Genomic DNA, 27,800 nt, shown 5'->3' on the forward strand with positions numbered 1-27,800 from the left:
AAGGGAGCAAACCCGACCACGTCAGCAGGAGCGCGGCGCTGTGCAAACACATTTGCAGAGGAAAGGAACCTCGGGCTGGGGGCGGGGGTGTCACCAGAGCCCCTCGCCACGGGTTTGGCGCTCGCCCCCCGCTGCCCGGCGGCTCAGGCGTTCCTCTGCTTCCTCCCCCCGTCCTGCACCTCGCACGCCGCTGCGGGAGGAAGGCTGCGGCGGGACCCCACCCGGAGCCCGCACGCCCGGGAGCCGTCACCCACGGCCGGCCGAGCCCGGAAACCGGGATCGAAATCTCCCGGGAAAGACGAGGAGCTGGGGGACGGAAAGCCCGTCCCGGCAGTCCCCTGGGGCCCGTCCCCCGCTCGGCGAGCGCTGCTGGGCCCGGCCGGGCCGGCTCCTGGCCCCGCTGCCGGCCCCTCCCGCTGCCCGCCGGCCGGCGGGGACGTGCCGCCCCCCAGCGGCCGCCGGCTCCTCCGCCCCGCGGTGCCGGGACACGTCCCACGTTCCTGCTCCTTCCCCTCCTCCCGCCCTGCCGGGGCCACGGCTCCCGGCCCGGCGACAGGCGCTGCCCCGCACACGGGGAACGCGGGGCTGCTGCCGTAACGCGTATCGCTTCCCATAACCTTCTCCCGGCCCGGTCGGAGTCGCCTCCGCACTGACCCGAGTTCAAACTCTTCCTCCTCCCACACAACTCTGCGATGGAAACATCACCTCGGAGCTGATCCTGCCCGCCAGACAACCGAGGGAACAGTTTACTGTGACAACCATGCACGGATCAATGTGTCAACGCCATTGGGAGGAATACTTTGATAAACTGACTTTGATCAAACACACGGCCGATAAGGGCTCTGGCATCAGGTTTTGCTCTCTCTCTCCTGCAATCGCTCCTCGGGGTCTAAAGGTTCTTCATTGAGTAGTTACACAGTAACCCATCATCAGCACCGTGTGGTGAAATGTATGTGCACTGATATAATTCTTATTTGCTCTCTTATAAACTCAAGCGGGATGACAGAGGTTCCAGTTGCGTCTTAAAACCACAATAAGGAAGACCAAGTTTTGGAGCTGTTTGGTAACTGATTAACCAAGTCCTCAAGGCTTCACAGAGTTTTACAGTCACTGTGGGTCTGTAACTGTGCTGTCACCTGGCTGCATGTATCGATTTGCAGTATCAAATATATATGTATATGCATTTTAAATTCTACCCAGTTAAAAAAAAAGCCAATGTTACTACATAGTCTTATGCTACACACTGACATGAGCAAAGTCTCAGAACTTTACAGTGATTTTGATACATACAAAGTTCTTTTTGTCTCCTACTACAGAAGCTGTTGCCACACTAGTTCAGAAATGATGGAAAGATGTGGCAGAATCAGCAGCTGTTAATTAATTGTACAGGTCTTGACTATTTTTTTAAGAGTGGCTTCCAGACACAATCTGGGCTATTCTTTCCCCAGGAGCTCAAACCAGATGCATACAAATTAATTTTTAGCCTAACTCACAGCATGGCTCGTTAAGTTGGATAGCGAGCATTCTGTGAAAGATCATTTCAGATTCCAGCATTTCTCTTTTGCCTATTGAAGCCTCAAGTTTCACCATAAATTACTTCTTATATAAGTAACACTGAATCCTGGAAACTTAGAGCAAATACTACACTTTTATTCCTAAATTCTGTTTGTTGGGGTTTTTTTAAGTGGTGACTCTGCAGTGTTCAGATGTCCACTAGACCCAACTCGGCTGCTTAGCTCTACTTAGAGCAGAGTGCCTAAAGTCAAGAGAGCAGCGATCGGCTGTGGGGCACCGCAGCACTGCGAGCAGCGCCCCTCAAGCTTTACCCAGTCCGGGCCGAGCCCGATCCCGACGCCGGCACTCCCGGATCCCGATCCCGATCCCGTATACCGGTGGGAGCGCGGGCCCGGCCCGTGCGCGGCGGTGCTGTGGCGCCACCTGGCGGCCGCCCGGCGCACCGACCGAGCTGCTGTGGCGGGCCCGGCCGCGGGCCGAGCGCTCGGGCAGTACCGGGGCGGCACCGAGATTCGGCGCTAAACTGCGCTCATCACCATCAGCTGAGGAGGCTGAAAGCAACCAGCCGTTCATCGGACATGTTCTTCTTCCAAGGACACCGAAATGACGGCGTACAGGGCCGCACATCCGTGCTGTGGCGGGCCCAGCCACACGTCCGGTCACAGCCCTGGGCTATGGGAAGGTAACACAATCTTTTCACATCACTGTTTATTTATTTTTGATGTCTCATTTTTATATCAAAACCCAATTCCAGTTCAGAGAAAGAAACCATTCGGTGCCCAACAAGCTTTTTTGTGCTTTAGACACAGCAAGGCCCTGGAGCACTCAGAACAGTCCCTACAGCTGCCCCAGCTGGTGGAGCATCTCCAGCACCTCCCAGAAGCGAGGGCAGCAGCGCAGAAACACCTCTGGAACCCCTCCCTGCTCCTCGGCAGGACTTGCTTTGCAGGACTGCTTGAAGAGCAAGGTGTTTGAAGGAAAGATGGAACTGTTTCATTTGCAATGGAACGGCTCCTTCCTTTTGAACACAGCAAGTCTTCATTTCAGAGCCATTTTATGAAAGTAGTTGATTTAAAGGAGAAAAGAGACATGCAGAAATCTAACTAGTGCTGTTTCAATGTGCAAAACAAGGTTATTACCAAAGCGAAAATCCTTGTCTTCCTCCAGAGGAAAATGCAGTAAAATTTAAAATATACTCTAAAAATTGCCATAAACAAAGAAGTCACGATTTGTTTTTCTATTAGAAGCACTTAAAGGTTTTTAAAAAGCATATTAATTTCATAAGTCACAAGCTACATCTTGAAATGAGACCAAAAAAATAAACTTTTTCTTGGTATTAAAATACAGGAGGTAAAAATGTGGAACAAAACATAACAGAACTACAGGTGGCCTGCACCTGGATGAATGGAAAATATTAAGTTTAGCTGCTTTACTTCCTACAGTAGTTGTAATAAACAATGCTCAGCTGAATGAAATTAACAAATGCATTTAAAAGGAAAAATCTTCCACTGCACGTCCCATTAAAAAAAATCAATGCACAATTAATTAATACAAAAAATGTAGTTCTAGCCTGAATACTGAAGGTACTGCAGGTTTCCTGAAGTCATCACAGCAATCCCTGATTCCTTGAACATTGCTGGAATACAGTCTCCCTGCCCATCCAGTAATGTGTGCAGCTCCCTGAGGATGAAGTTTTAGTAATTTACTTTTCCAGATTTTCATTTTTGCAAGTGTCATCAGGCTTCAGCAGATTTAATATTTTAAGACAGACTGATGTTCTCTCCCTTTGAATAGCCAACCTTGTGAATTCTGGAGTTCTGGAGAACTCTGGAACTGGAGGTAGGGCTCCAAGAAGGTGTTCAATGCGCTGGGCTTGGTCCAGTGCTATTCCTGATAGATGATTAAGCTCCCCATGATCTGGTAAGGTGAGGTGAGTCACTGATACAAGATGTAGAAGGTGCTTACTCAGTTGTCTCACATGAGTCAGCTTCTCTGCCCAAAAATTCACTTCTCCTTTATCAAACAGGGAATCATCTTCTTCCTTAACAAAAAAAAAAACCAACTGTGATTAGAAAATGACTCGTGGTTTGATAACAACACGAAAATCATAAAAGATATGGACAAGGATATATATAGAAATGATGACTGAGGCTGTCATAGAACAGCTTTTTATATTAAAAAACAAGGTAAACATTTATATGCCTTTTCTTAAAGGTGTGGGAAAACACAGTATAAAGGTTCCTACTTTACCCAAGAAATTTTACTTTCAAAGATGAGGCAGTTATGGCACAAGTCTTGGGAAACAGTGGAAGTAAATAGCAGCCCTAATCCTTCACATGTGCTTGCCTTCCCCTGTGAAACAGTATTATATTTCACAAAGACCTCTGTAAGCAGTATGGTAATTTGCTATATCATGGAGCTTTTTGACTGGATTAAATGAAAATTGCATCAGTCAGTCAAACATCAGAAATGCACACCTAAACTACAGACTTGAGAAAAGATTCATTATATATTTCATGGGTCATATTAATTGCCAACAAACTTCTGAAAGATGTAGCTGCTTCTGCTGGTTTACCTGCCAGCATTATTTTGACTTTTCCAGTCTTTTCAAGACAAAAAGAACAAAGTGTATTTATACAGTAACACCTTTCACAGAACCAGTGTGGCAAAGCTTTACAGAAACAATCCTGAAGTCAATGACTGATGTTAGCAAGAATGTTTCATGTGTTGTACAGAACCAGTCACATGGATGATGGCATAAAGTTACCAAATATTTAAATGCCATCTCTGGGAAAGCCAGCATTGGTAGAACACTGTTCTTGAATACCCAGATGTGCCTGGCATCCCCAACAACAGTTTAAATTCAAGGGAAACCATCATCTGCAATAATACTGAATGTAATTACATCACAGCCTCAGAATGTTTCGGTCAACAATGCCTTGTGAAGTAACTTGATTTATTTCAATGTTTGCTTATTGATCTCTTTAATTTTATGCTGGTATTACCAGGAAACAGACATAAAACTCTTTTCATTCTAAATAATATCCATGTGAATTCTTTAAAAGACTGTAAATCAGTTAGTACTGCAGTAGCAATTATCAGGTTTCATCAGATGAGACATTTCATTCTATTCCTACCACAAGACTGCAGAACTATAGTGCTTCTAACATGCTCTAGCAATGCTTGTTAAAATTACCAGGGCAGAAGTGTCCCCATCTCTTTGCAGGTCAGTGTCTCCCAAAAGCCACTCCAGCAGGACTGGGACACCGGCATGGATCTCCCCCCACCGCTGGAGCAGCTCACACACAATGCCAAAGGCTAAATCCAGGGCCATTGGAGCATTCACTATCCTAAAGGCAAACTCTGTTGAGAGAAAATATGTGTAAGAATATAGAGTAAGACCGCAAACATTTTCAAATAAAATCAGCACAAAAATGATTTCTTGAAAACAGATGCTGAATTTACACAAACACGTGCAGAATGATAAATTACACTGCAAATAAATTAGATGGGTGTTTACTTCTGTGCCACTTGGGGCCTTCACTCAATTCCAGAATAATACATGAAGCAACTCAAAATGCTGATGCTTAATTTTTTTTCCTCCTGCCCATGTAGTGACATTTATTCATCTGGGTTTAAATACACAGATATGTCTCTTAGAAACATCTCCACACAGTCCTGTCACTATTACATGGTGACCAATTTTGCCATAAACCTACAACACATGATATGTTTTTAAAGGGCTGGGATATAAAATGAGTAATTATGCAGTGTGTAATCTCTTTATATATAATAAGATATACATATACACACACACACGTGTAAGAGAGATCAGGCATGAAGACAGGCTTAGAAAAGATGTTTGAGAAGGAAAAGGCAGACACTGTTTATGACCCCATCACAGAGCTATATTTATACAGGTTTTGGCATCATGCCAGAGCTGTACACAAAGCTATCATCCACACTGCATTTCTTCCTTGAACTTCCTCACTGCTCTCATTTGGGGACATGCTGATTTAACTCTCTGGGTCCTACTCTGCTTTGAAAACAGAGTACATAAAAATGCCACAAGTCCTGTGTGTCCACAGGTAGGAGTTTCTTCACTTGTAACTTTAATGCAATTTTTTTTCTTTTTAAAAGGGCGGCAGGAAGAGGACCAGAAGAGGACAGTTAGTGGACAAGCCTCTTTAAAATCCCTATTACTGTAAAAAGGATTTTGGCAAAACTAATCCTTGTCCATAGTTACCTGCAAACTGAAAAATGTTCATTGAATGGTCTAAGTGGTGATACATAAGGACATGCCATTCTTGATGGCTGTAATCTGGGAGCAGACAACACAGCAGAGTCAGAATTTGGTAAGAATCCACACAGATATGGAAGGCACACTTTACTTTTTGTGTGTGACTGTATTTAGGAATTTCTCCTGAAGGAGAACAACCACCTACATGGAAGAGGCACAGCAGTGCCACCCAGACTTCTCCCTCAGAACCCACATTCAGAGCTAGAGCATGGACCCCTGTGCTGTGACTCCTCCCAAGGCCTCAGGACAGCTGCAGCTTTTCTGGGGCACATTGGCACAGCAGAGAAACTCACATTAAAACACCAGGATTAGGCAAATACACAGGCCAAAGAGTAAGGAAACATCTAAGGGCACAACAGACCGATGGAAAGATGAGTACATGCACTTGACGGACCAGGCAAGGTAGTGAGGGGGAGAATGAATTAGTATTTGAGATGATGAGGACAAAGGACCATAATAAGGAAGGGAGTGAAGGAGAAGGAACAGATGGTCCCTTCTTTATCTTGGAGTTAGATGAGGGTAAATGGAAATCTCCTTGAACAAGCAACAGGAAGGCAGGCAGTCAATCTCTTAGTGACACTAATAATGTTACATACACAGTTTGTCTCTGCTAGACAGCAAAATCAAATGTTCAAATCTGTTTTCTTCATATCAGGAATTATCATATTATCAGGACACCCCTGAGTTTTTTCTGTGAGGGAGTGCTTGAGAAGTGGTGTAGTGCGTCCCATTTATTTTAGGTATTGGGGTTTTTAAGTATTGTTTTTGATGACACTCCTTTCCAGGAATTTGTTGGGGATTTTTTTTTCTTTTTTTCTTTTTTTTTTGGGGGGGGGGGGTGTGTGTGTTTGTTTGCTTGAGGTTTTTTGGGTTTTTTTGGTTTTGTTTGTTTTTTTTTTTTTTTTTTTTAAACTTGCTTTCCCTGTTGCTGTGTCCCATTTGGTACCAGTCTGATACTCTAAATAATGGACACAGTGATTTCTTTGTTTTGGCTTGCTTAGGCTTAGATAGGAAACAGTTTTATTCAAGTGCAATAGGGACACCTCAGCAATACTGGCAATCTTCAGAGCTGAAAAAACAGAGATCAAAATGGAGTGTGGTGTTCTAAGCCTGAAACAAACATCCTGGTTATGAATGCTTACAAAACACAATATTTTAAACTCAGCTCTTTTGAATTCTTACGATATTTTTGAGTTTTATGATGATTCCTGAATGCCTAGGATTTTAAGTATTTATATAAGGCCTCTTTCCTTATGCCACTTTATTTGTATTGGAATACTTAGCAAATTAGGTGATGCTGGGAGCTAGAAACCAAACATGATACTTCCCACTGCTGAGTTAGCTGTTGCTTTGGAGGACCAATTATAGATAGCACTGCCAGTTCTGGGGCCTTTTTAACATTTAGTCTCCTTAAGTGTAAATACATACAGTGATGCTCTTTTTGTGGACGAGAACGCTGAACTGCTGAGAAATGCATCAAGAAATAGATGGGAGCCTCTAATTGTGGTATTACGTGACCATGCTGAAAACTACCAAGAGGTAGCAAAACAAGTAATGCTGAGGTTCTGCTTAGACTAAACTTGCTTGCTAGCAGTTTTTCAACAGTATGACACAGAAGAAAAGGCAGTTTTGTGGTCACAGAGTATAGCAGTCTAGTAGAGAATCCTACAAGTTGCAACAAAGGAAATGGCAAGTCTGTTTTTCTTGTTTTTTTTTTTTTTTTTTTTTTTTTTTTTTTTTTTTTCTTCAAACTAAAAAAGAATACAGGAAAGGATATGTAACATCCAGGAAAAAACTTGAAGATCCTGAACACACTGGCCACCTTTCTGTGAACTGCAGATGCCATTTAACTGATCAACAAAACTTGTGTGTCAGTTCTGGTGTTGGGACCAGAGAAAACAAAGCAACATCGCATTGAAAACACTTTAACTTAGGGTTCCAAAATCTAGCTAAGAGTCTGCCCACCTTGCAAGGGCTTTGTGTTAGAGAAGCTGGTATAGCAGTATCTTGGTACTTAGGTGCTCACAGAGACTCATACATACCAGTGTCTGGCAGATGAAGAATTTTCACTTCCATCTGCTCATTCCATCCCACTCCTGCAGAGTATCAGGAATGGCTCCGTGATTTCTGAAATGCTCCCTCAGCTGCTGTTACTTACAGAACACCCTGATATTAACTGACTTTGATATCAGTTTACACAAATCTGATGCTAGACTATTTCAGGATTAGATTTGTGGACAGTCAATGCTACACAGATAATTAAGAGATATGGCACAAATTCAAAAGAAGTGTATAAACTCTCCTAAGCTTGGAGTGCTGAAATAATGCAAATGAGTAACAGCAAGCAAATTTACATAGGTACCCATGATTTAACAGGTAAAAAACACTTCTACAGGGGGAAAATGTTTTATTGCAACTCTAAAAGTAACTGCCAGGGATGCTGTAAGCATGCATAGAATCTTTGAAGATAGCCACAAAAGATGTGTGTCTTGTCAAAAGAAATGCACAGTCTTCACTGTTTACAAGAAGTGCTCCTCACATCATCATCTGCCTGCAAAGGCAGGGCTGATTTTCAAGAAGCCACATATTACACATGATGCTGTGTTTGTGACTCATGCTGTGACTTCAGAGAGTGCTCTGAGCAAGATGCAAGTTCACCAGGGGCAAAAAGGGCAGGTGGCTTCCCTTTCACCACAGCCCCACAGGCCCCTGATGCTTAGCTGGGAGCCAGCTCAGGTACTCTGCTGATCACCTGGTAAATGAAGGCTCAGAAGAGCACAAAAGGCATTTGGCACGCAGCTCTGGCATGTGGGCTCTTCTGCTTGGCTGGCAAGCTGAGCTGGTTGCCCTGCAGTCAGAACTGGGGTAGCTGGGGGCCGGGGAAGGGCAGATCACAGGACAGCAGGAGGAAGGAGAGAAGCCAAAGGGAGAGCGAGACCTCCCCGTTCAGCAAGCTGCTCGCCCAGGTCAGCTATCATCCCAAATGCCCCCATCAGAGCCTTGCAAACAAAATGCTGAGATTATTTAAATGAGTGAGTGTTAATAGCCTTTCATAATGCAACTATTTAAAGTAACTGAATAAAAAAACAATTCAAATAGCCAGGGCTCACAGCTGATTACTGCCACAAGAACTAAACCTGCAAGAACAAAACCTGAAGATGCAGCTAGTGCTATAAACAAAAAATACAGCAGAGTTCCTTCCACAGCAGTTCTACAGACTATCAAAACTGTGTTAAAATATGAGTTTCTTTAAATTTGAACATGTGCATATGTTCCAACATGCAAAAACATCATAAGCAAGATAAGCATCTTAGTAAATAAGCCACTACAGGGGTTGAAATACTAAAAAAATTCTCTATGACTTAAAACAAGTAGTTACAAGCAGAATAGTTAATACTACTCATCGAAATGAAAAATAAAGATAAGAATCAGGTACTACATACTTTTTCATTTTGAGGAATTGAATTTTCATAAAGGGAAAGGGGTTAAGTACTGCAGTGTTTTGGTCTTTGTGAACCCGCCCACATAAAAATTAGACCTCCCACATACACATTCATATAGTCCAAAAGCTTTGATCATGCCAGATGTAAATATTTCTTCTAGTAGCCTATTACGTGTCCTCCAACTATACAATTGTTCTCTGTTAAAGCCTCAGTGATATTATGGGGAACTGAAAGGATGTATTAAAGAGCATATATACACGTATTTTATGGACCATGGTAAAATACAGGCAAAGGAGAAAAGCAGAACATATTCCTTGCCTAACAGCATTTTGTAATTTTTATACCATAAATTGTTCACTGAAGTTCATTCTGGATCAAAGAGCAATCCAATTTTTGTAAACATGTACTGTGTTTGGAGGAAAGAGAGAGAAGTGAATCTGCAAGGAAGCTCTGTATAACAGCTCAGAGATAAAATCTCACAAAAAACAGTATACCAACAGTAGTGATGTTTTCAAGGAAAATATATAGGGTATGTTCTTCAACTGAAATTACAGAAAATATTTTAGGTAGACCATTACCAGCTGAACTGGTAAAACAGTTTTTACTTTCTTGCACAAAGTGCTGTCCATAAAGTTATAAATATTAGTACATCACTATCATTATGATACCTCATAACATCCCAGTAAAATGAGGTAGGAAAACTTCAGAGGAAAGTTGACAAAGGCATGGATCTTTAAAGCAACAAAGATCATTGAATGATTGCTTGGCAAAACTGGGGATTTATCTCATGTTTTCTGATACATCACTGTAAAAGATGATGAGTATCAAGAAGACATCAGGTTTCATCCAAATGATGGCAGATTCAGCATCATGGTCACTAATACCTGTAATATTACCTTTGCAAATGGAAAATTTCACCTAAACACTAATCACTTCTTTGTTGTATAAAGATTGTCTTCCTTTTGGTGTTCAGTAATAATCAAACTTATTCTATTCTCAGCATATGAAATATAAGAGAGCTGAGTGAGGCAGTGGTACAGATAGATTTTTTACTTAAAATGGTGTGTTTATGTATGCCTAGACTTCATAAAATTTAAAAAGCCTCCAAATTTAAGAGAAAAAACATCCCATTGGCACAACCCAAGAGTTAAAAGAGCTGGTAAATAAAGTGAGGCTAGAAAATGCAATTCCTATGTTGAAATACATTCTACTTTGAGGTAGGCAGGAATTGTGTAACTCCACAGCAAGACACTGCATAGTGTCACCAGACATGAAATGCTGCCACTGAAAAACAGCAGGGCAGAATAAAAGTAAGTCAAGGGGTGTTCATACCCACCCAGTCTCCACAATATCACCCTTCTGGGCACTAGGATTAAAAGAAGATAGCTGAGAAGCAAAACAAAAGGAAAAAAAAAAAAAAAAAAAAAACACCAAAAAACCAAAAAACTAACCAACCAAAAATAAAAAGAAAGAAAATGCAGAAATGGTAACTGTTGCATCTGGATGGTTGGCAGATGGCTCTTGCAATTGCACTGTGTCAATTTAAGTTACAAACATCAAACTTTCCACTTTTTAAAATGACCATTTATGTAAAATCTAATATATAAGCAGATTCCTTTTCATAGTGTTTCATAAAATCAAAGGCAATTAGATCATTTCTATCCTCTCGAGAAATACCATTCCCTAGATGACGTACAACTGCTTCATATGTTTTCCATTTCCCTGCCTGAGTCTGTTTTATAGCCAAGCTTTTTCAGGATGGCTTTAAAAAGAGGCCCTTCCTGACATCACGCAACACGATGTCAAAACACAACACCATTACAAAACAAACTAATCAAAACTAATTTCTTAATAGTTGCAGTCCCTGACTAGAGCGGCGGTGATGCTGCTCTCAGCTTTGACTTTGATTATAAACAGATCTGAGTTAATAACATGTCTGATTAGCATGGAAACTTACAGCTCAGGACTCAACAGAAAATTAAAGTCCCTTCTTGTGCAAAAGAGCATACACATATTCATCATCTTTTCAAGCCCTTTTTTGGAATGTGAACCGAAGAGTATTTTTCAACTCAGTAACTACATTATTTTTCCTTTTTAACTATATATGTATGTATGCATAAGATTTTCCCATGTAAGCCATGCTCCTGTACACGAAGGGTTTTATTACAAAACAACCACAGCTCACAGATCTGTCAGAGGAAATGAGCATTTGGACTTTACCTCTTACGTTACCACTTTTGCAAAACCTCCCCCACTCCGAGCCATTTTCTAATTTAAACAGCAAAAAGACAGTATCCCCTGCCTAACCCCACAGAACTCATGCTTTTCCTTTTTATAAGGTAAAAATATTATTCAGCTAATTTTTAAAACACTGCCAGTGAGAACATATGGTTTTTTAAAGTCAAATTATGTACTTACTGGAAAAAATGAAGGTAAATATGGCTTCTAAACTATTATCAATGACTAGAATTAAATGTATAACTGAAGACTTGTTACTGCATGTACCAACTATACAGAAGTTTTTGCTTAGCACTGATGAAGATTACTAAATGTCAAAGAGCTCTATGCTGTAGGAACACAGGAGACACATTTACTTCTGTATTATAGATGGAATTTTACAGTGACATCTGGGGAATGATGGTAAGAGGCTTATTATTTAAAGGATAAAGGAATAAGGAAAGAAGGGCTAATGAGTACAAAAACTTTAAAAAATCTTATAATTATTATTATTATGCATATAATTTGGGCATAGCAAAAAAAATTAAAATAAAAAGGAAACTATTTAAAAAGCAGTAATAGAAAGGCAAACTTTCCTTTATTGCTGTGGAGCCACAGCCATGACCATCACAGACTGCATGAGGAGCCTATCAAGATCTGTAAGCTGCTGTCCTGTTTACTCACTCACAATTAAAATGCTGATAAGAAAAAGCACATTTAATAGATTATTCACATGAACACTCTGTTTAACATTTACCACTTCCAGACTCCAGCACTGAGTGCATAAAATAATTTTTCATGTATTCTTTCCTAATTTTTCAAGCATGACCTTTACATAACAGTGCCACTGAGTAATTAATAGAGCTAAATGAAGCACTGTCAGTAAATAATCAGTAGCCAGTCTTTGATGGATGAGCTGATTCTAATTCAGTCCATTCACTTTCAACTTTAATTAGTGGCATTGTATTCTAGAAAGCAAACAGTTCCTTCATCCATGTGATGATCTAATGTTGTATAAGTGGGCTGACAACAACTTTTTAAGGTGTTGACATAAATTTGGGAATACAAAGTAAAAAATCACAGTACTCACACATTTTCTATATAATTCTTAAAAAAGATGTAATATAAAGTTCCCCCTGCAAAACCCACTGATTCTAATGAGTTCCAGAAACACCAGTAAATTTTGCTAAGACAATTATAAGTCTCAATGCAAAAGTTCTCTCTCCTCCTTCTTTAATTAAGCCAATTCATGTGAATTATTAAGTGTATCATGGTGAATTTTCTGCAAGACATAAAAACAAGCATAAAAATGCTATTTATTTCTACATGAGTACTGATACAACACTAAACTTTTTTGGCACTATAACTCTTGTTCTAGATGCAAGCTTGACTTAGCTGATGACAACTGCTAAGGAAAGTCTGCATTTTTGAATTACTGGGAATTAATTTTACATTATTGAAAAATGTTCTGATTTTCAAGGTCTCTTAGGTTACAACATGTTTTGATCTTGTTCTACACTTTCTCCTAAATGCTACCTTACATTGGTATTTCTCATCCTTCTTCCAGCAGTTCTCTCTAAAGGGTGGAACAAGGCAGATTTGGAGATTCCTGCAAACTGTGGCTTGGGAGCACATCTGAGCAGAGAAGACACTTGCTAACTTACTACAACACATCTGATTCAAGTGCATGTGTGACTTACTCAAGGAAGGCATTTTTGAGCAGAATAGCAAAAAAAAAAAAAAACCAACTCAGAAACCTCTGTAACTCAGTCTTTGCATCACTTCTGATACCTCCTATAAAATGCTATGGGGGGACACTGTTTTTAGGATGGTTTATATTTAATTTTTATCTTAGTTCCATATTACTTGTTAAAAGAGGGTGACATTCAAAAAGAAGTGGCCATAAAATTGCTCTTACGGAAAGTGCCATAAACCTTTTGTATAATAATGTAAAAAATATTCATAATATAGCCTCAACTTCTTTACTGGCCAATTTTCTAAACCCCTTTCCTCACCATGTAAGAGAATACACTTAAAGAGCAAAATGCCACAGAAACCATTAACTACATGAATGCCTGATGGAAAAAAAGCCCAGCCACCCTTACATGAAAAGCTTCCAATGCAGTCCAGATTGTCTTTTCTTACTGAGATGTCATCTAAGGGATGAAATGTGTGTAAAGAACAGCTCACATTATTTTTATCTTTTTGCTGATATATGGACACAGATACACAATGCTGTGAAGATACAACTAAATTTGCAAATGGTCTGAAATGTGAGAAGCTACCAGGACCACAAAACATGCACACTGCAGGTGCTGAGTACAAATGACCAAGAGAATTTTCTTGCTTTTTTCTGTCAAGATAAAAACACCTTCCAATGCCAACTTGCAAATTGCTTTCAATGCAGTATAGTGGGATCTGTTGTAAGTTTTCTGACATTCCAGTAAAAAAGTCAGCCAGGCTATTGAGCTGCAGTCAAACAGACAGGCAGGTGCTGTTTATCCTATTCAACAACTCAGTGATTACAGGTCATTAGGGGTAGTGATCTAAGGAGAACTTAGGGGCAGTTCCCCTGCAGGTGTGTAACAGGTAAACAGCCCCAAGTCTCAATCCTGAATGGAAAGTATCTATCCCCAAAGATTTTTTTTCAACAGCATTTCCACTCCATGAGAGAACCACTGCCTCTTTTCAATGGGAAAATGATGCACCAGTGATTTATCTCAAGAGCAAATTGGTTTTTTCCCTTTCTTTCAGAAATACTCTGAAATGAGATTACACATACATATTCCTCACTCTACTACCCCAAGTTTTGATTCACATTGAAAACCTGCTGATCCTAACCATCCTGTTATAACTGAGGCACTTCTAGGACTCTGTGTTTCTTCCCAACATGATATTCACATTAAAGAAATCCTAAGGAGTGGCTCACACCTCTTCTCCTTCACACAGTTCCTGCCACCTAGGTGACTTCTGCATTTTGCACCTTCAGTGACCCAGGACACTCTATTTACATGGGCAGGTCTACACCTCTCTGGAAGTCGCATGACTTACTTATAGCTCTCTGACTGAAATACCTCAGGCTCTGGCATTTCCATACAGCTGTAGTCTGAATGTGTTAACAGCTGGCCCAAGATTTGCTAGGAAACTTCTAGCTGTCATCAGGGCATCCTCTGGCAAGCTCCAAGGGACTTGGATAGTGTATCTCCACCTCAGATATTGGTGGGGTGGCTCCCTGCAACTTCATCTGCATCTTCAGCACACATGGCATTCCAGAGGCCTTGGCATGCTCAAGTGGATAGGTTAATTCTAACATGGTCTGTATGAGTTACTTCAAGGACTTGGTCCAAGTAAATTTATGTGAGGGACTGGAGCTGCTTAGTTTTGCATAAAGTGTAAATATATACACAAATTCTTTGACTGATAAGTAGTATTCAGTTGGTAACCAGAGTTCTTCAACAGAAAATCCAACATAGATACCAATATATTTATCCAATACAGATTTTATATTTGTTTTTCCATTTCCTTCAAAGTTGTTTGAGGAGTTGGTTTGTGCCTCTCCAACTTGAGAAGGAACTAAGTGCTAAGTGCTCTCCCCAATGTGCTGAATGCAAGTGTTCCCTGCACAAGACAAAAATTAAAAACATTTGTGTCTCACATAGCAATGCAGACATGAACTATGCAACACCAGGGACTTCCCCATCACAGGGAAGAAATCTCTCTTTCTATTCTCTACATATTTAATACATGGCTTGGAATCTTTCTTATTTAAAATATTCCAAAATATTCTAAATAGGCATGGAAGACAGAATGGCTGAGTAACCTGGGGCTCTCAAGTCATTCATCGCGATATGGAGTGCTTCATAAATCACTTACAACCATGTGCATGGAAAGAAGGAATGGCACTATCTACTCTGCAGGAAGAGCAGACAGTCATGAAGATTAAAAAATCTTGACTGGTTTTAGATGTCTGATCTGAGACATTATGACTTGTTTCACTGAGGAGCCAGCACCCCATAATGCTTTAATATTCAAAATGCACTTCCCTCTGGCTTCAGCTGTGTGTGCCCTGAACTCCTGCAAATCATGCCTGCAAGGTATCCAGCTAAGCATTCAGCATGGTGACCTCCTTTCCCAACTCCGCTTGGAATGACTGGCTTAGCTGCACAAAACAGCTCTCTGGGAGAGGCAGGGACAGAATGCAAAATCACAAGGGCAAAACTAAATAGCTTTGGCATGCCCCTTCTTGTAATCCTGGTCTTACTCTCTTTATCACATTCAACTTGCAGCTGAGGTAGCAGCTGAATTTCCTAACACTTGGATACCTGACCTTGCAATCTTCCGAATATTCTTGGTGTGGGGAAAGGCTGGAGGAGGAAGATGGCAACATGTATGTATAATTTGCCAAGGTCCAAAAAGGAAAAGAAATCTATACCTTCATTATTTCAAGTATCAAAACACAGCCTGGAGCAGAGCTACCTAGAGCCACAGTTGCACAATCCTGAGGCCCTGTTCTGGCACTGAGCATCCTCAGGAGCCCTGCTCAGAATCAGGTAACCATTTCAGGAGCAGAGACATTTAAGCTGCTTTGTGAACACAAAAATCTTCAGATGTTTTAGCTTTTAGGCTCCTTTCAATCTCTATTGAGTGTGTGTGTATATATATATATATGAAAAGTACAGCATTTTATAGTAATATTTCTCAGTCAAATTTGTACATATTTTACCAGAAATGCATAATCAAAGCATACATGTGTAACAGCATTCAAAGAAAAGGCCTTCAATTTTTTTCACAGCCTGCATAAATATAGCATTTCCTCTTAATTTCATATGCAGAATCCTGTTTACAGTAATAAAACCTAATTAAAGTTTACCAGAAATACTCACAATATAGAAAAATCTCAGTACCAACTAGTAAGGATTAACACAAGTAGTTGAAAACCAGGATTTTACAATGAGTCATGTTAGGCAACCCTAATAACAACAGCCCATCAGCACTCCTTATAAAAATATTCAGTTCACATAATTAAATTTACAAAGCAAATCAGAAAGAGACAAATGAGACAGAAAAGCAGAAGGCTGTAAGTTTACAGAGGTCAATTCAAGATATGGTGAAAAGGTGAAAGAACCACAGAGAATGAAATATGAGTGCAGGTAGAGAGCAAGGGAGCACTCAGTGCACAGAAAAAAATAACAGCTCTAGTATATTTTATTGAATCAGACTGGCAATATGAAAGAATAAACAACATCAAAGGGATTTTCCCCCCATTTTTAAACAAAACAAGGAAATCAGGAGGCATACTTCTGTGTGTGTGTTTCCCACTACAACTTGTGAGCCAGTTTCGATCCAGTTTGACAAAAAAGGATACGGGAATATGAAACACTAAGTTTTGTTTCTATGAAATAGCCAACTGGGTAAAGAAGAGAGACCCTACTGCACTCATGCCTATTGAAAGGATGAAACTTGAGTCATCAGACATGAGAAAATCCACTTACTTGCAAAACAAATCCATTAGAAAAAGCCCTACCAAACCTATGCTTCCTTCACTTCACAGCTCAAGGAACTTTTTACCTTTTTCACTTAGTAATGCCATTTGAAGTAACAGTACACACTGACTGACACATGTGTCTTTAACCTGAAGACTTTTTCTGTCTTTAACATCTTATTTTTCCATCTCTGTATTTCAAATGAGTTTCCTTCAGCAAAGGCCACATTCTTCTTAACCTTGCCATGGCACTAGGTGAGCCTTAATCACAAATTGCAAGAATCAAGTAAAACCCCTAATTTGGAGAATTTACCTCTGCCCTGTGACAGCCTTTCACAGCAGCACACAGAGGTCCATGCTAAAAACCAAAGCACATTGCAAAAAAAGGCAGCTAACAAGCAAAGGCTGCCTGTACTGCCTCTACTCCTATGAATTTGAAAAGAAACCACTGTTGAGTTCTACAGACCAGCCCAAAATAATTCAGTCTGCATGCATGTAAGTAATACTTCACCCCTGAGATCATTTTATCCCTAGGCTTCTCCCTACACCTACTGTATTTGAACTCCAAGATCTGTGCTGACCTTGCTTTAGGGGAACATGAGGTCACTGACTCCAAAGTATCAAATAATCTGTATTTTGGTACATACCCTTAAAGACTATTGCTCACCTGAGTATGATCTTGCCTAATTAAAGTGACCTACCCAGCACACATTGCTTTCACAGAACCCTCACAGCTGGAAGGAAGGGACCTCTGGAGATCATCCAGTCCAACCCCCAAGGAGTTTGCTTTAGGGGATGGAAATCAGTATTGTGAACATCTTTTCTAAAAGGCCCTTCCTTAACACAGGTTATGTGATCCTATAGCTGTTAAGCCTCAGAGAACGTGGCACATGCCTGTTTTCCTGATGTTTCTCAGAGGTGGTATGTTGGTATTCTCTATTGCAAAATGGCAATTGACTGGAATATTTACATTTGGGGAATCTGAATTAAAGAAGGAAGATATTCTGGAAATTCAGTTTTTAGTTGTGCTTCTTAATGCATGTACATAAGACAGTGAGCTTTCAGTAAGTATGAGAAAGTATAAAAAAATTAAAATACCTTCTTCGGCTGTTTATAGTAAGGGTAGGTTTAATAGAACACCTAAATGCAAAAATCTATAGTCTTGAAGGTCTACTATAATAATATATGGATTCTAGAATTAGGGAACGTTAGGTTTGTTTGGGTGGGAACTTTTAAGTACAGCAAGAAGTCTAAAAGTGTAACTGCAGTCTTCAACACAAACATGAAATCGGCCTCTGTGTGTCTGCCCATGAGGGAAAGTAAAAGGGTAATTAACACAGTACATGAAAAAATGAATGGGTTTTACTAGTTCTGGTAACAAGATATTGTAAGTCTAAGCTTCACTGTGATCAAGCCAAGTGTATAAGTTAATCAAGACCTTCACTGAAGTATTTCTGTTAACACTTTCATCTTACCAGGGGGAATTATTTATAAAACTGTTTTCCACTGGCAGCATGACAAGGTGATCATTAACACAGCACAGACCATGTGAAGGAACCAAATTAAAAACATGCAGAAGTGGCATTACACTGGTACTGTAAGCAGCTGCCATAAATAATTCTGCTCCTCAAGGTGGTTTCAACAATCTTGCTCTAAATCTAATAAATCAAAACCCCTTTATAAAAAGCCTAGTTCTCAAAATTTACATTTCTAGGCTTCCCAAGGATGTTTAACTTTACTTTCTCAAGCATGAGAAATCAATTTGTTCAACTAAGCCAGTTCCGAGTCCTCCTTGAAAGCGCTCATTTGGAACTGATTATAGGAAAAAAAAAAAGACATTGGGTTTTACACTTCTCAGGTTTTGAAGTAAGAGCCCATTGTGTCCCACAACTGCTCCCCCCACCTCCCCTCCACCAACACACCAGGAATTAAAGTAACCAAATCAGTGGGAAGGCTGTGGCACAGGAAATCAGTAATACAATAAAACCAACTTTCATTCTAAGGTGCTGCTTTGACTTCATCACAGGTAGGAATTATCTTGGTCATTACAAATTTCAAATGCTGACTTAGGTGAAAACAAGGTGGTGGTTTAGGTTAGTTTGCAAAGGTATTTATATCCTCTACCTCACTCCCACCCACAAACACACTAATGAAATTCTGTGTGCAAAACTCTGCTTGCAGGAATGGATCATCTCCTCACTCTTGGTGAAAAACCTCTGGGATCTGATGGGAATTCCAGCTCAGCCTTTACAAGGAGCTCCATGTGTGTATAGATCTGCCTGCCTGCCTGCCCAGGGCTCTCCCAAGTCCTTCCCTCCAGAACTCCCAGCATCCAGTACTCAACCGCACTGTGTGGGAAGTTAATATGCAGGATCCCAAAAATATCAGAGATGCTGGTCCATGTCCATTTGGAATCCTGCATCTGAAGCAATCTGAGGAGGAGTGGGGCAGTCACAGGCTGTGGATAACCAAAGCCTTTTTGTGCACTCCCAGTTAGAATAGCATTTGTTCTAGCTTTCACCTGCGCCAGGCAACAAAGGATCAGAAAGCTACCACCAACTTCTATATCCCAGTTTCTAACTATGCCTAATCTCTAGATGAATGCTCTGAGAAAGTGAGCTCCATTTAAAATGAAATTATTTTCTTTTAATTTGTATGCAACTTCCCTTAATTCCTCCAGTATTCGTCTTTTCTTATTCCCTTTTCTCAGTTGCTAACCAATGAACACTCCTTCTTGAAGTAACAATATTTCTATTGTTGCTTGGCTACTTTTCAATATAATCTAGCTTTAAAAATTACTTGTACCTGTCCTGTAAATCAGGTTACTCAGGTAGCCATTGCTTTTTTGGGACATCTTTGTCCTTTCATAGTACCAGTGAAACAGAAGAAGCAGTATCAATAAAAGAAGTGCAGCAACTGGTCAGCAAAATAACATAATTTGTGCCCAGATTTCATTTTTAGAGATAAAGGACAAGCTACAACCTTGTAAGTGCAAGTTTCATTTCATTGTTTTTAACTAATAAAATTGGAGTCAATTAATTCAAATAAAACACCTAAACCTTGGTGTAAAGAGAGTTGAATACAGTGGCAAAATGCCATAGAGACTACAGGCCAAGTGTTGCAAACTTCTTGTATCACAGAACTTCAATTATGACTCTAATTAATCCGTTAAAATAATATTTCACAAGTCTAGATATTATTTTAGAGCTTAATATTTTTCTTGATTATTAGCATGCCCACAGTTAGCAATGTAGAATGCCAGCTACAAAAAGCAAACAAGAAACCAAAACAGCAAACCCTCACAACTCTTCCTGGCCTAGGTGTAAAAACTAGCCAATGCAGGGTGAATTGAACAATTTCTTTTCCCCTGGCCTTCCCTGACAATCTGCCACGCTATTGCGGAGCAGAGTACATTTGCTGCAAAGCACTGAGTCTTCTGCACTTCCAGCTTGTTTAGAGAAAGCACAAAATAGCTCTGTTCAGAAGAATATCATCAGTCCTTCAATTTTTGTTTACTTCTGCAGAGGCTGATTTCACAGTTTACTGGCCTAGTTTGCAAAATTACTTTTTCAATGAAGATAATTAAGACTGCTGCTTACTTCTTCTATGATTAATCAGGAGTAAAAATCAAAGCAATTTTTGTTAGACTGAAATACCATGGATCTCTCTCAGAAATAAAATGAAATGCTTTCAAAGCAGATGATCATCAATGGTGCTATTTGGCTTATATCAAAAGGGCACACACTTGTTAAGCTAACAGGAACAACACTTTTACACTTTTATAAGAAAACCTGGCTTCATAACCTTAGGAAGTTTCATACAGAACTGCAGGAGTATGTGTATTCACTCTGGCTTCAAGTCACTGCTTCTTCATTAATTTTACTCACACACAAAGACTTCCAAGTTTAGGAGGTAAGCTGTGGATAACAAACAGCCTTACTCTACACTCGCATCAGAAAGGAAAAAAAAAAAAGCAGTCAGCAAATTCAGTGATGGGTCCCTGAGCCCAAAAGTAACCACCAAAGAGTTTCTGAACAAAAATATTTGAGTCATATTTTCATCCAACTCTTCCTCTGTATCTAAGGAAGACAGTTAAACATTATTCAAGAGTCACCATTAAACCAGGAAGCGATCGTACTACAAATACAATTTTAAGACCTAATTACTTTCCAATCAGATCTTCCAAAAGTTTTCATAACAACAGGAGGTATTTTAAGGATGCAAAAGTAGAATGCCACACATAACATAAATACTATTACAAAGACATAAAATATACCTATTAGCATAAAAATATTATGCAACCAGGCTATAAGTCAAATCTGCTTCTGAAACAGCCCTGGATTTATTCCAGCAGAAAGACCAGATGAATTCTTTTACACTCCTACACCTCAATTCTTTCATCCTTGCAACTGACATGTAATTGTTACCTTCTCAGAATTACTACAGAAGATGTAAAAAACCCCAAATTACAGCTTCTAGCCACAGTAAGTGTTTCATAATCTTTACCACGTGTCATTTTGCTCTCTGGAAGAAACTTCTTAAATGTGAGGTCATCATAGTCATCGAGTAGTCACCAAATGGCACAGGTATTTGCCACTTACTTAGTTTGCCAAGATTTAAATGGTCATCATTACATATTTTTCTCTCCACATACATCCTTCTCCATGCAGGTGCATGAGAAGTATTAACCATTAAAAGCTTGGAAAGGATGAAATGATGCAGCCAGAGTCAGGGTCCCTTAAGCAGAAGGTTCAACACTGAACATTTTAAGGAGAATGCTGTCTTTTTTTCTGTTTGAACCCTATCTACTTATGATCCTACAATTACAGAGAGCTTAAGGGTGCCTATCAGTGATGTTCCCTTTCATGGATTACACTACTCTTCAGTAACATGTGGTGCACTTCACCCTGCAGAGTGTTCTGGTCATTCCGGGCAGCACCCACAGCCTCCTTTGCCAGGGCCCACGTCAGAGCATTCCCAGAATACACATCCAGCTGTGTGACCTTCCCCCTGTCCTCAACAGGCCTTATCTAATGGAACTGAAGAGATCTCATCACCTTACAGTGTCTCAATACAAAGTCCTACACCGTGTTTGAACAGAACACTGCAAACTGCTACCACTGCTTTACACCTCTCCACTGAGGCCTCAAGACATATTCCTTGTAACAGGGTATCACAGAGATTCCACATACAATCTTCTGAAAATAAACCTAACATTGTAGAAAATCATTCTGCAACAAGAGCAGCTCTGCTTTGCTGTGATTTTTTTCTACTTTTGACTGTATTGCATCTTTTTCATATTCTCTTCTGCCTGGATGGGTCTTGTCTATGTCTATTCTGCTTTCTACTGCTTAAAGGCCATTTGGATAAATGCCTCCCATTTAAATCCTAACATTCAGCTCAAAAGGCTCCTCTTTCATAGCAGGCTTAGAAATTCTGTTTAGTGAGCTGCACATCTAGTTACCAGAATGCAGTTATCAAGAATATTCACAAAGCGGAAGAAATCTTTGAGCTGATTCCAGAAAAAAATTTCATTAACCTTCTTTCCAATTGTCCCCAGTACAGGGAACATAAACATATTTTGGCTAATATGATTAGCAGTTTTCCATTAGTAACCCAGACAACACTGTGAGAACTTCTGGACTGTGCCCAAGAACCCGTGGCATATCACAAGATCTGTCTGGGAGATTTTTCTCACCAACAAGTTCCAAAATTATAAGCAATTCTCAAGGCAGCTTGAAAATCATGAAAGGTAATAAGTGCATTTTAAATGGTCTTTCCAAAACGCTGTTTTTACCTACCCATGGCATTAGCAAGGACCTGAAATTGATCCATTTGAGGGAAGCTGTTAACTTTCCACACCATAGCAGCTGTATCACAGCAAGTCACGTGTCTAGAAGGAAAGTGTTCAGAATTCTGTGTGCAGCTGTAGCCACCCACCCACAGCACTACCAACCACTCCACTCCCAGGCTGGCCAGTGGAAGAGCTCCAGGCAGCAGTATCAGCAAGCTTTTCTACAGTCAGGTTCTTCTGACTTCATACTTTTTGTAACCCCTCCATCAAACCTCTGAACAGAGGAAAATCAAATGTCAGAATAGAGAAGAAAATGCACAAGTTTGACTTTAATCAAGCAAAGGAAATTTCATCATCTATGATCTTGCCAGTTATTGCATCTTTAAACCAGTCTGCATGCATGCAATTCCCTAGTTTATGTTTGGGCAATTACCACTTATTCCTCAAAGCCAGGCAGCTGCCAGAACTGGTTTTAAGAGCCACAACTAAAGGAGCTGTCTGGGGCCTCAGAGGCCCATTAGCCTAACCTGAACATCAGGGCAAGTCACCTAGTGCATGAGAAAAGTAGAACCCTCCACACTAATCTTTGCCCAGGATCAGAGTAACCTGACATTTGTTTTATTCACCACAGCCCTCCCACCTGCCTCACTGGAAGGCTACACCTCCAGCATGGAAGTAGAGTAAAAGGTGGGTGTAATCCATCCCCTATCTGGCAAGAGCATGAACACACCAATCACATGAAAAGGACAGTTCTGAACAGTTTGCTGGCATCTCCTCTTTATATGTTGTTGAGAGAGACACAGTGACTTAAACCATGTACACTGCACAAAGCAGTGGGGCACAGCTTCTAACTCCCAGTTATTTTCTGATCTCCAATCCCACAGCACAGATTTAGGACTTGGCAAGGTCTGGGGAGAGGGGTTAACTTGACATGCTCGTGAACTAAAGCTTTAAGAAATCTATTTAATGCATTTACCCAATAATAAACATGAGCAAGAAAAGCCTTTTCTGCTATGGACAAAGCTGGCATTTACTTTAATGAATAGTTTGAACACAGTTTCTAATGCCAACAAGCAAATGAGGCAGTGAATAAAGTAAAATATCTTTCTTCACTGTTTCCCATGCAATATGTAGGATGCTTTAATTGTGCAGCTAAACACCACCAATGTTAATGGTATTTTTAGCATTTAAACACTACCAAGGTCCATTTAGCATTTTAGGTTTTCCCAGCACTTACTCATAGCTGTTTCACTAGCAACTGGAGTAGATGAAATCTGAGCCACTTGTCCTGAAATGCTCCACAGACTAGTTGTAAAGGACATTTGGGGTACAAGTTTTGGCATCATGCCAGTCACCCATGATTTGCTGGTATCACCTGTGGTGTTGATGATGACTGCCAGACCATTGTGCTGCATTAACATCACACAGACTGATTATCTCTTATCTCTTCCTCAAGTGATTTACTAGATCTTCTAAGGGCACACATGTAAGAAACCTTCTGCACAGCTTTGGGTTCAACAAGGAAGATTTTCAGAGGACAGGAACAAGAAACATAAATCTGAGCAGGATTTCTTCTCCCCTTGTTTCTTTCAGATGTTAATATAGCAAGTCTGATCGTCCCTGAACTTCCCCTACCTCTGCTAAGGCTTATTTACACCATCACTGTGCCAAAAAAAAACCCCACACATAAACCTTCTTTCACTCACAGTCATGACAGCCACACCTACTCTAGGCTCATGAAGCAGTTTGGTTTGAATTTGCCTTGACTTTTACACTAATGATGTGTGAAAAAGAAAATTGAAGTGCAAGCAACAAGAAACTTTGCTGTTCTCCAAGCTGAGGTGACAGCATGGTTCACAGAGAAAGGTTCTACCCAGTCAGATGTGAGGTCTAAAGTCTTTCTAAGTCTTAAAGAGAATTCAGAGACACCTTGAAAATTTTTCAGCGCTTCAATCTAATTTAATGATATTTTTTCTTCCCCCACCACCACCTCAAGCAGCACATTTTAACTTCTCCCTTTACACACATTTATACTCGCTGGCAAATAAACAAAATAGAAGTTTCTGAAATGCTCCTACATGCCTGAAACAATAAGGTAAACCTGAAGTAGTGTGGGCCATTAAAACAGTCAACACCCAGCAGTGAAGACTTCCACAGGAATCTTAACTCAATCTGCTCTGTAGTGCCATCCCCTTCCCAACAGGATGGTGAAAAGTCAGTTCAGAAGGTGGAGTCAGCTTCTTTAAACCAGACAGTTAATAAATTCAGTTTTCCTTGCTGGTGAATCAAAAAAGCAGGACACTTGTCACTTTCACTGATCATTTTCACTGAAGATAAAAAGTAGACTCTATCAAGAAGGGAGCAACCATCAAGAGAAGAAAAGAGAACTTTGTCTTTTGCTCAGAAACTCGTGGCACAGGAGTATCACCTATTGCAATTTCTTAAGCATGTGAAATGGAACCAAAGAAACAGAGTTAATATATCTGAAATTTTAGCCAGTGGATTAAAACTGACTACATCATGTTCAGAATTACTCAAAAACATAGAGCTGTAACAATAACATTGGACTGATTTTCAAAGATGCTCCCACTGCACCCAGTGAAGGGAGTGCTCAGCACGGGCCTGGGCTGCTCAAGCTCTGCTGCAGCCACACAGCCGAGCCCAGGAGCTAACTTGCTCATCTCAGTACAAAACTGCTACTTCACAACAAAAGTAGAAAAAAGCCCCTGAAGTCCTCAATTATATTCCAGAAGAGTATTCAGGCACTTTCAAAAGATTTCCTCAAGTTTGCAAATCTAATTGCTCATCTAAGCTTAATTCAGCTCAATTTTAAAAATCAGCTAAATTGGTGCTAATGCTGATGACACTAAAAATGCCCTTAAACTCATTTAAGGTTAATTTGGTAATTTACCAACATAAAGGTTAAGCTGACTAAAGGTGGTTTTTTTTAATACAGAATTTTATAGAATTTGATTGGCTTGGCTATAATGGTAGAAAAATATTTTATTCTAACTTCTCTAATACTGTTAAGCTCATAACTTTACTTCATATAATTCTTTTCTAAAAAAAAAGTCATAGAGGAAAATGACACCAAAAAATACAGCTTTTGTTCTAACACAGATACTTGCATTTTTCAGGATATTTAGCAAAGTGATCACCAGTAGGGAAAAAGCACTCTTGTTTCCCCAACTTAAATCATCTTTCTTGTAAGGAGTAACTCTCCTGTATAAAAAATGCTGCTGTGAATAGGTCTAGACTTTACACAGCCATGGGTCACTAATTTAATTAGATTTCAAAGCAACTATTCTACCTTTACACTGAATACAATACTTCCTGTACCCTCCCTCATACTAAAAGGAATAAAATAATCTGCCAGAGGTTTACACCTCAATGCATGAGGAAACAAAAACAAAGTGTACACACAATACCCTGAGTTACAGATGGGGATTATATTGTTCCACTTATTAGGAAAACCTTAACTACCTGTTAAGTTGGTATTTTTAGCAAGGAAAACAGAAGCTTTCCTCCTTTCTGGTGAGAGAGGATTCTGTTTGACCTGCCCTGCTCAGAAATGACTGCCATCATCCAACCTCAGTAATTTCCCCTACTGAATATGAGCTTTTGCACATACTAAAAACATAAAACAAAATTTTAGAAGTGAACTTTACTGGTAACAGTAGAGGCTCTTGCCTTCTATAAGCAAACAGTAGGGCTTGTAGGGTTTTGCTTGGGGGTAAATAGCAGGGTAGGGTGAGGATAGGGGCCCTGCAGTGTATCAGCCTTTGGTCTTTTGAACTTTTCTCCTGGGGCTGCAATTTCCACAGGGTTCTTGTATCACACGTGTTACCACACATTTCTGACTCCACTGCTTACTGCCTTCCTAATTTCAGTGATCCAAAGCTGCATGGATTAGTTACCTGAGGAGACTGGGGGTTTTGCCCTCAACAAAACCATGAGGGAAAAACAAGAAACCAAGTTCATATTCTCCTCCAGGAGAGCCATGTAGCATTTCAAAGAATTACACAAGATAGGAGCTGTTACTGGAAGTGAAAGCACACTATAATAGTCAGGATCATTTGCCTCCAGTTTCACCATCTCTAAATGATATTAAAACACATATTATTTGACACTATCATCCTGCCACACATTTCTGCTGTTATTCAGCAACAGGCATGTAAAGGAGAACCATGCTACAAAAGCCCTATGAACAGTCTATGCAAATAGACTTTGCTACTGTTAACAACAATTCAACTTCACCTTACTCTGCTGAACAGGATGCTAATTCAGCCTTGGTCTGACTGTAACACACAAGTCCATCACATGAAAACAAGATGCCAGCTAGTATTACACAGGAAGGGCAGGGGCAGTTGCCAGGCTATAATCACCAATTCTTCTGGATCTCAATAAAAATGAAGCACTTATGACATTGATTCCCTAAGCTGACGATAAATGCAGATCTTCTGCAGACAGCTATAGGCTATTCTTTCCTTGCATGCTGTGCACACAGTGAGAAAAGAGAATTTTATGAGGACTGGATATGAAGATGCTAGCACCAAAATTTCTGGCAAGTCCAGAGCTTGTATTTTGTGAACAGCATTCCTCCTCTCTGTATGGCAAATTAACAGCAGTAAAAGATGAAACACACCATAACCCATTCCTACAGTGCAGCATTTCTGGAAATATAATGGTTACTAGGACACAACACTTTTGATGCACAAATGAAGCTGAAATTATAATTGTCTCTTTACTCTCTCCTGTTAGCTAGTGGTAATGGTAATGACATAAAAGTGAAACAATTACAGAATGTATAAAAACTGGTTTCTAAACATCCATTCCTATTTCTGATCTCAAGTCGTCTTTCTGATCTCATGACAAAACTACTGGGCCACAATACTAATTTATCATTGTGTAATGGAAATGAAAAGTCAGTTAATTTACCATATCCAGTAATTTGTTATAAAGTAAGAATTTTAAAGAGAGCTGTTTCAGAGCTTCTATCTATTTCAGTCTGTGGGTTCAGTTATCTTAAAGTCAGTGCTGTGATGAAAA

General features: G+C 40.1%; 1 protein-coding gene across 2 annotated transcripts in view; it reads right to left on the bottom strand.

Annotated features, from left to right (window-relative positions):
* Positions 1-2,737: 2,737 nt before the first annotated feature.
* THADA (THADA armadillo repeat containing) overlaps positions 2,738-27,800 on the bottom strand; it is a 152,378-nt gene continuing 127,315 nt past the window's right edge. For both annotated transcript variants that reach the window (XM_058020033.1, XM_058020032.1), the window contains exons 37-38: positions 4,712-4,878; positions 2,738-3,556 (exon numbers count right to left, since the gene is read on the bottom strand). In XM_058020033.1, coding sequence (XP_057876016.1) covers positions 3,218-3,556; positions 4,712-4,878 — 506 coding nt within the window. In that variant the 3' untranslated portion in view covers positions 2,738-3,217. The remainder of the gene's footprint in view (positions 3,557-4,711; positions 4,879-27,800) is intronic.

This window comes from Melospiza georgiana, chromosome 3 (assembly GCF_028018845.1).
Source record: "Melospiza georgiana isolate bMelGeo1 chromosome 3, bMelGeo1.pri, whole genome shotgun sequence".
Lineage (NCBI taxonomy): Eukaryota > Metazoa > Chordata > Aves > Passeriformes > Passerellidae > Melospiza > Melospiza georgiana.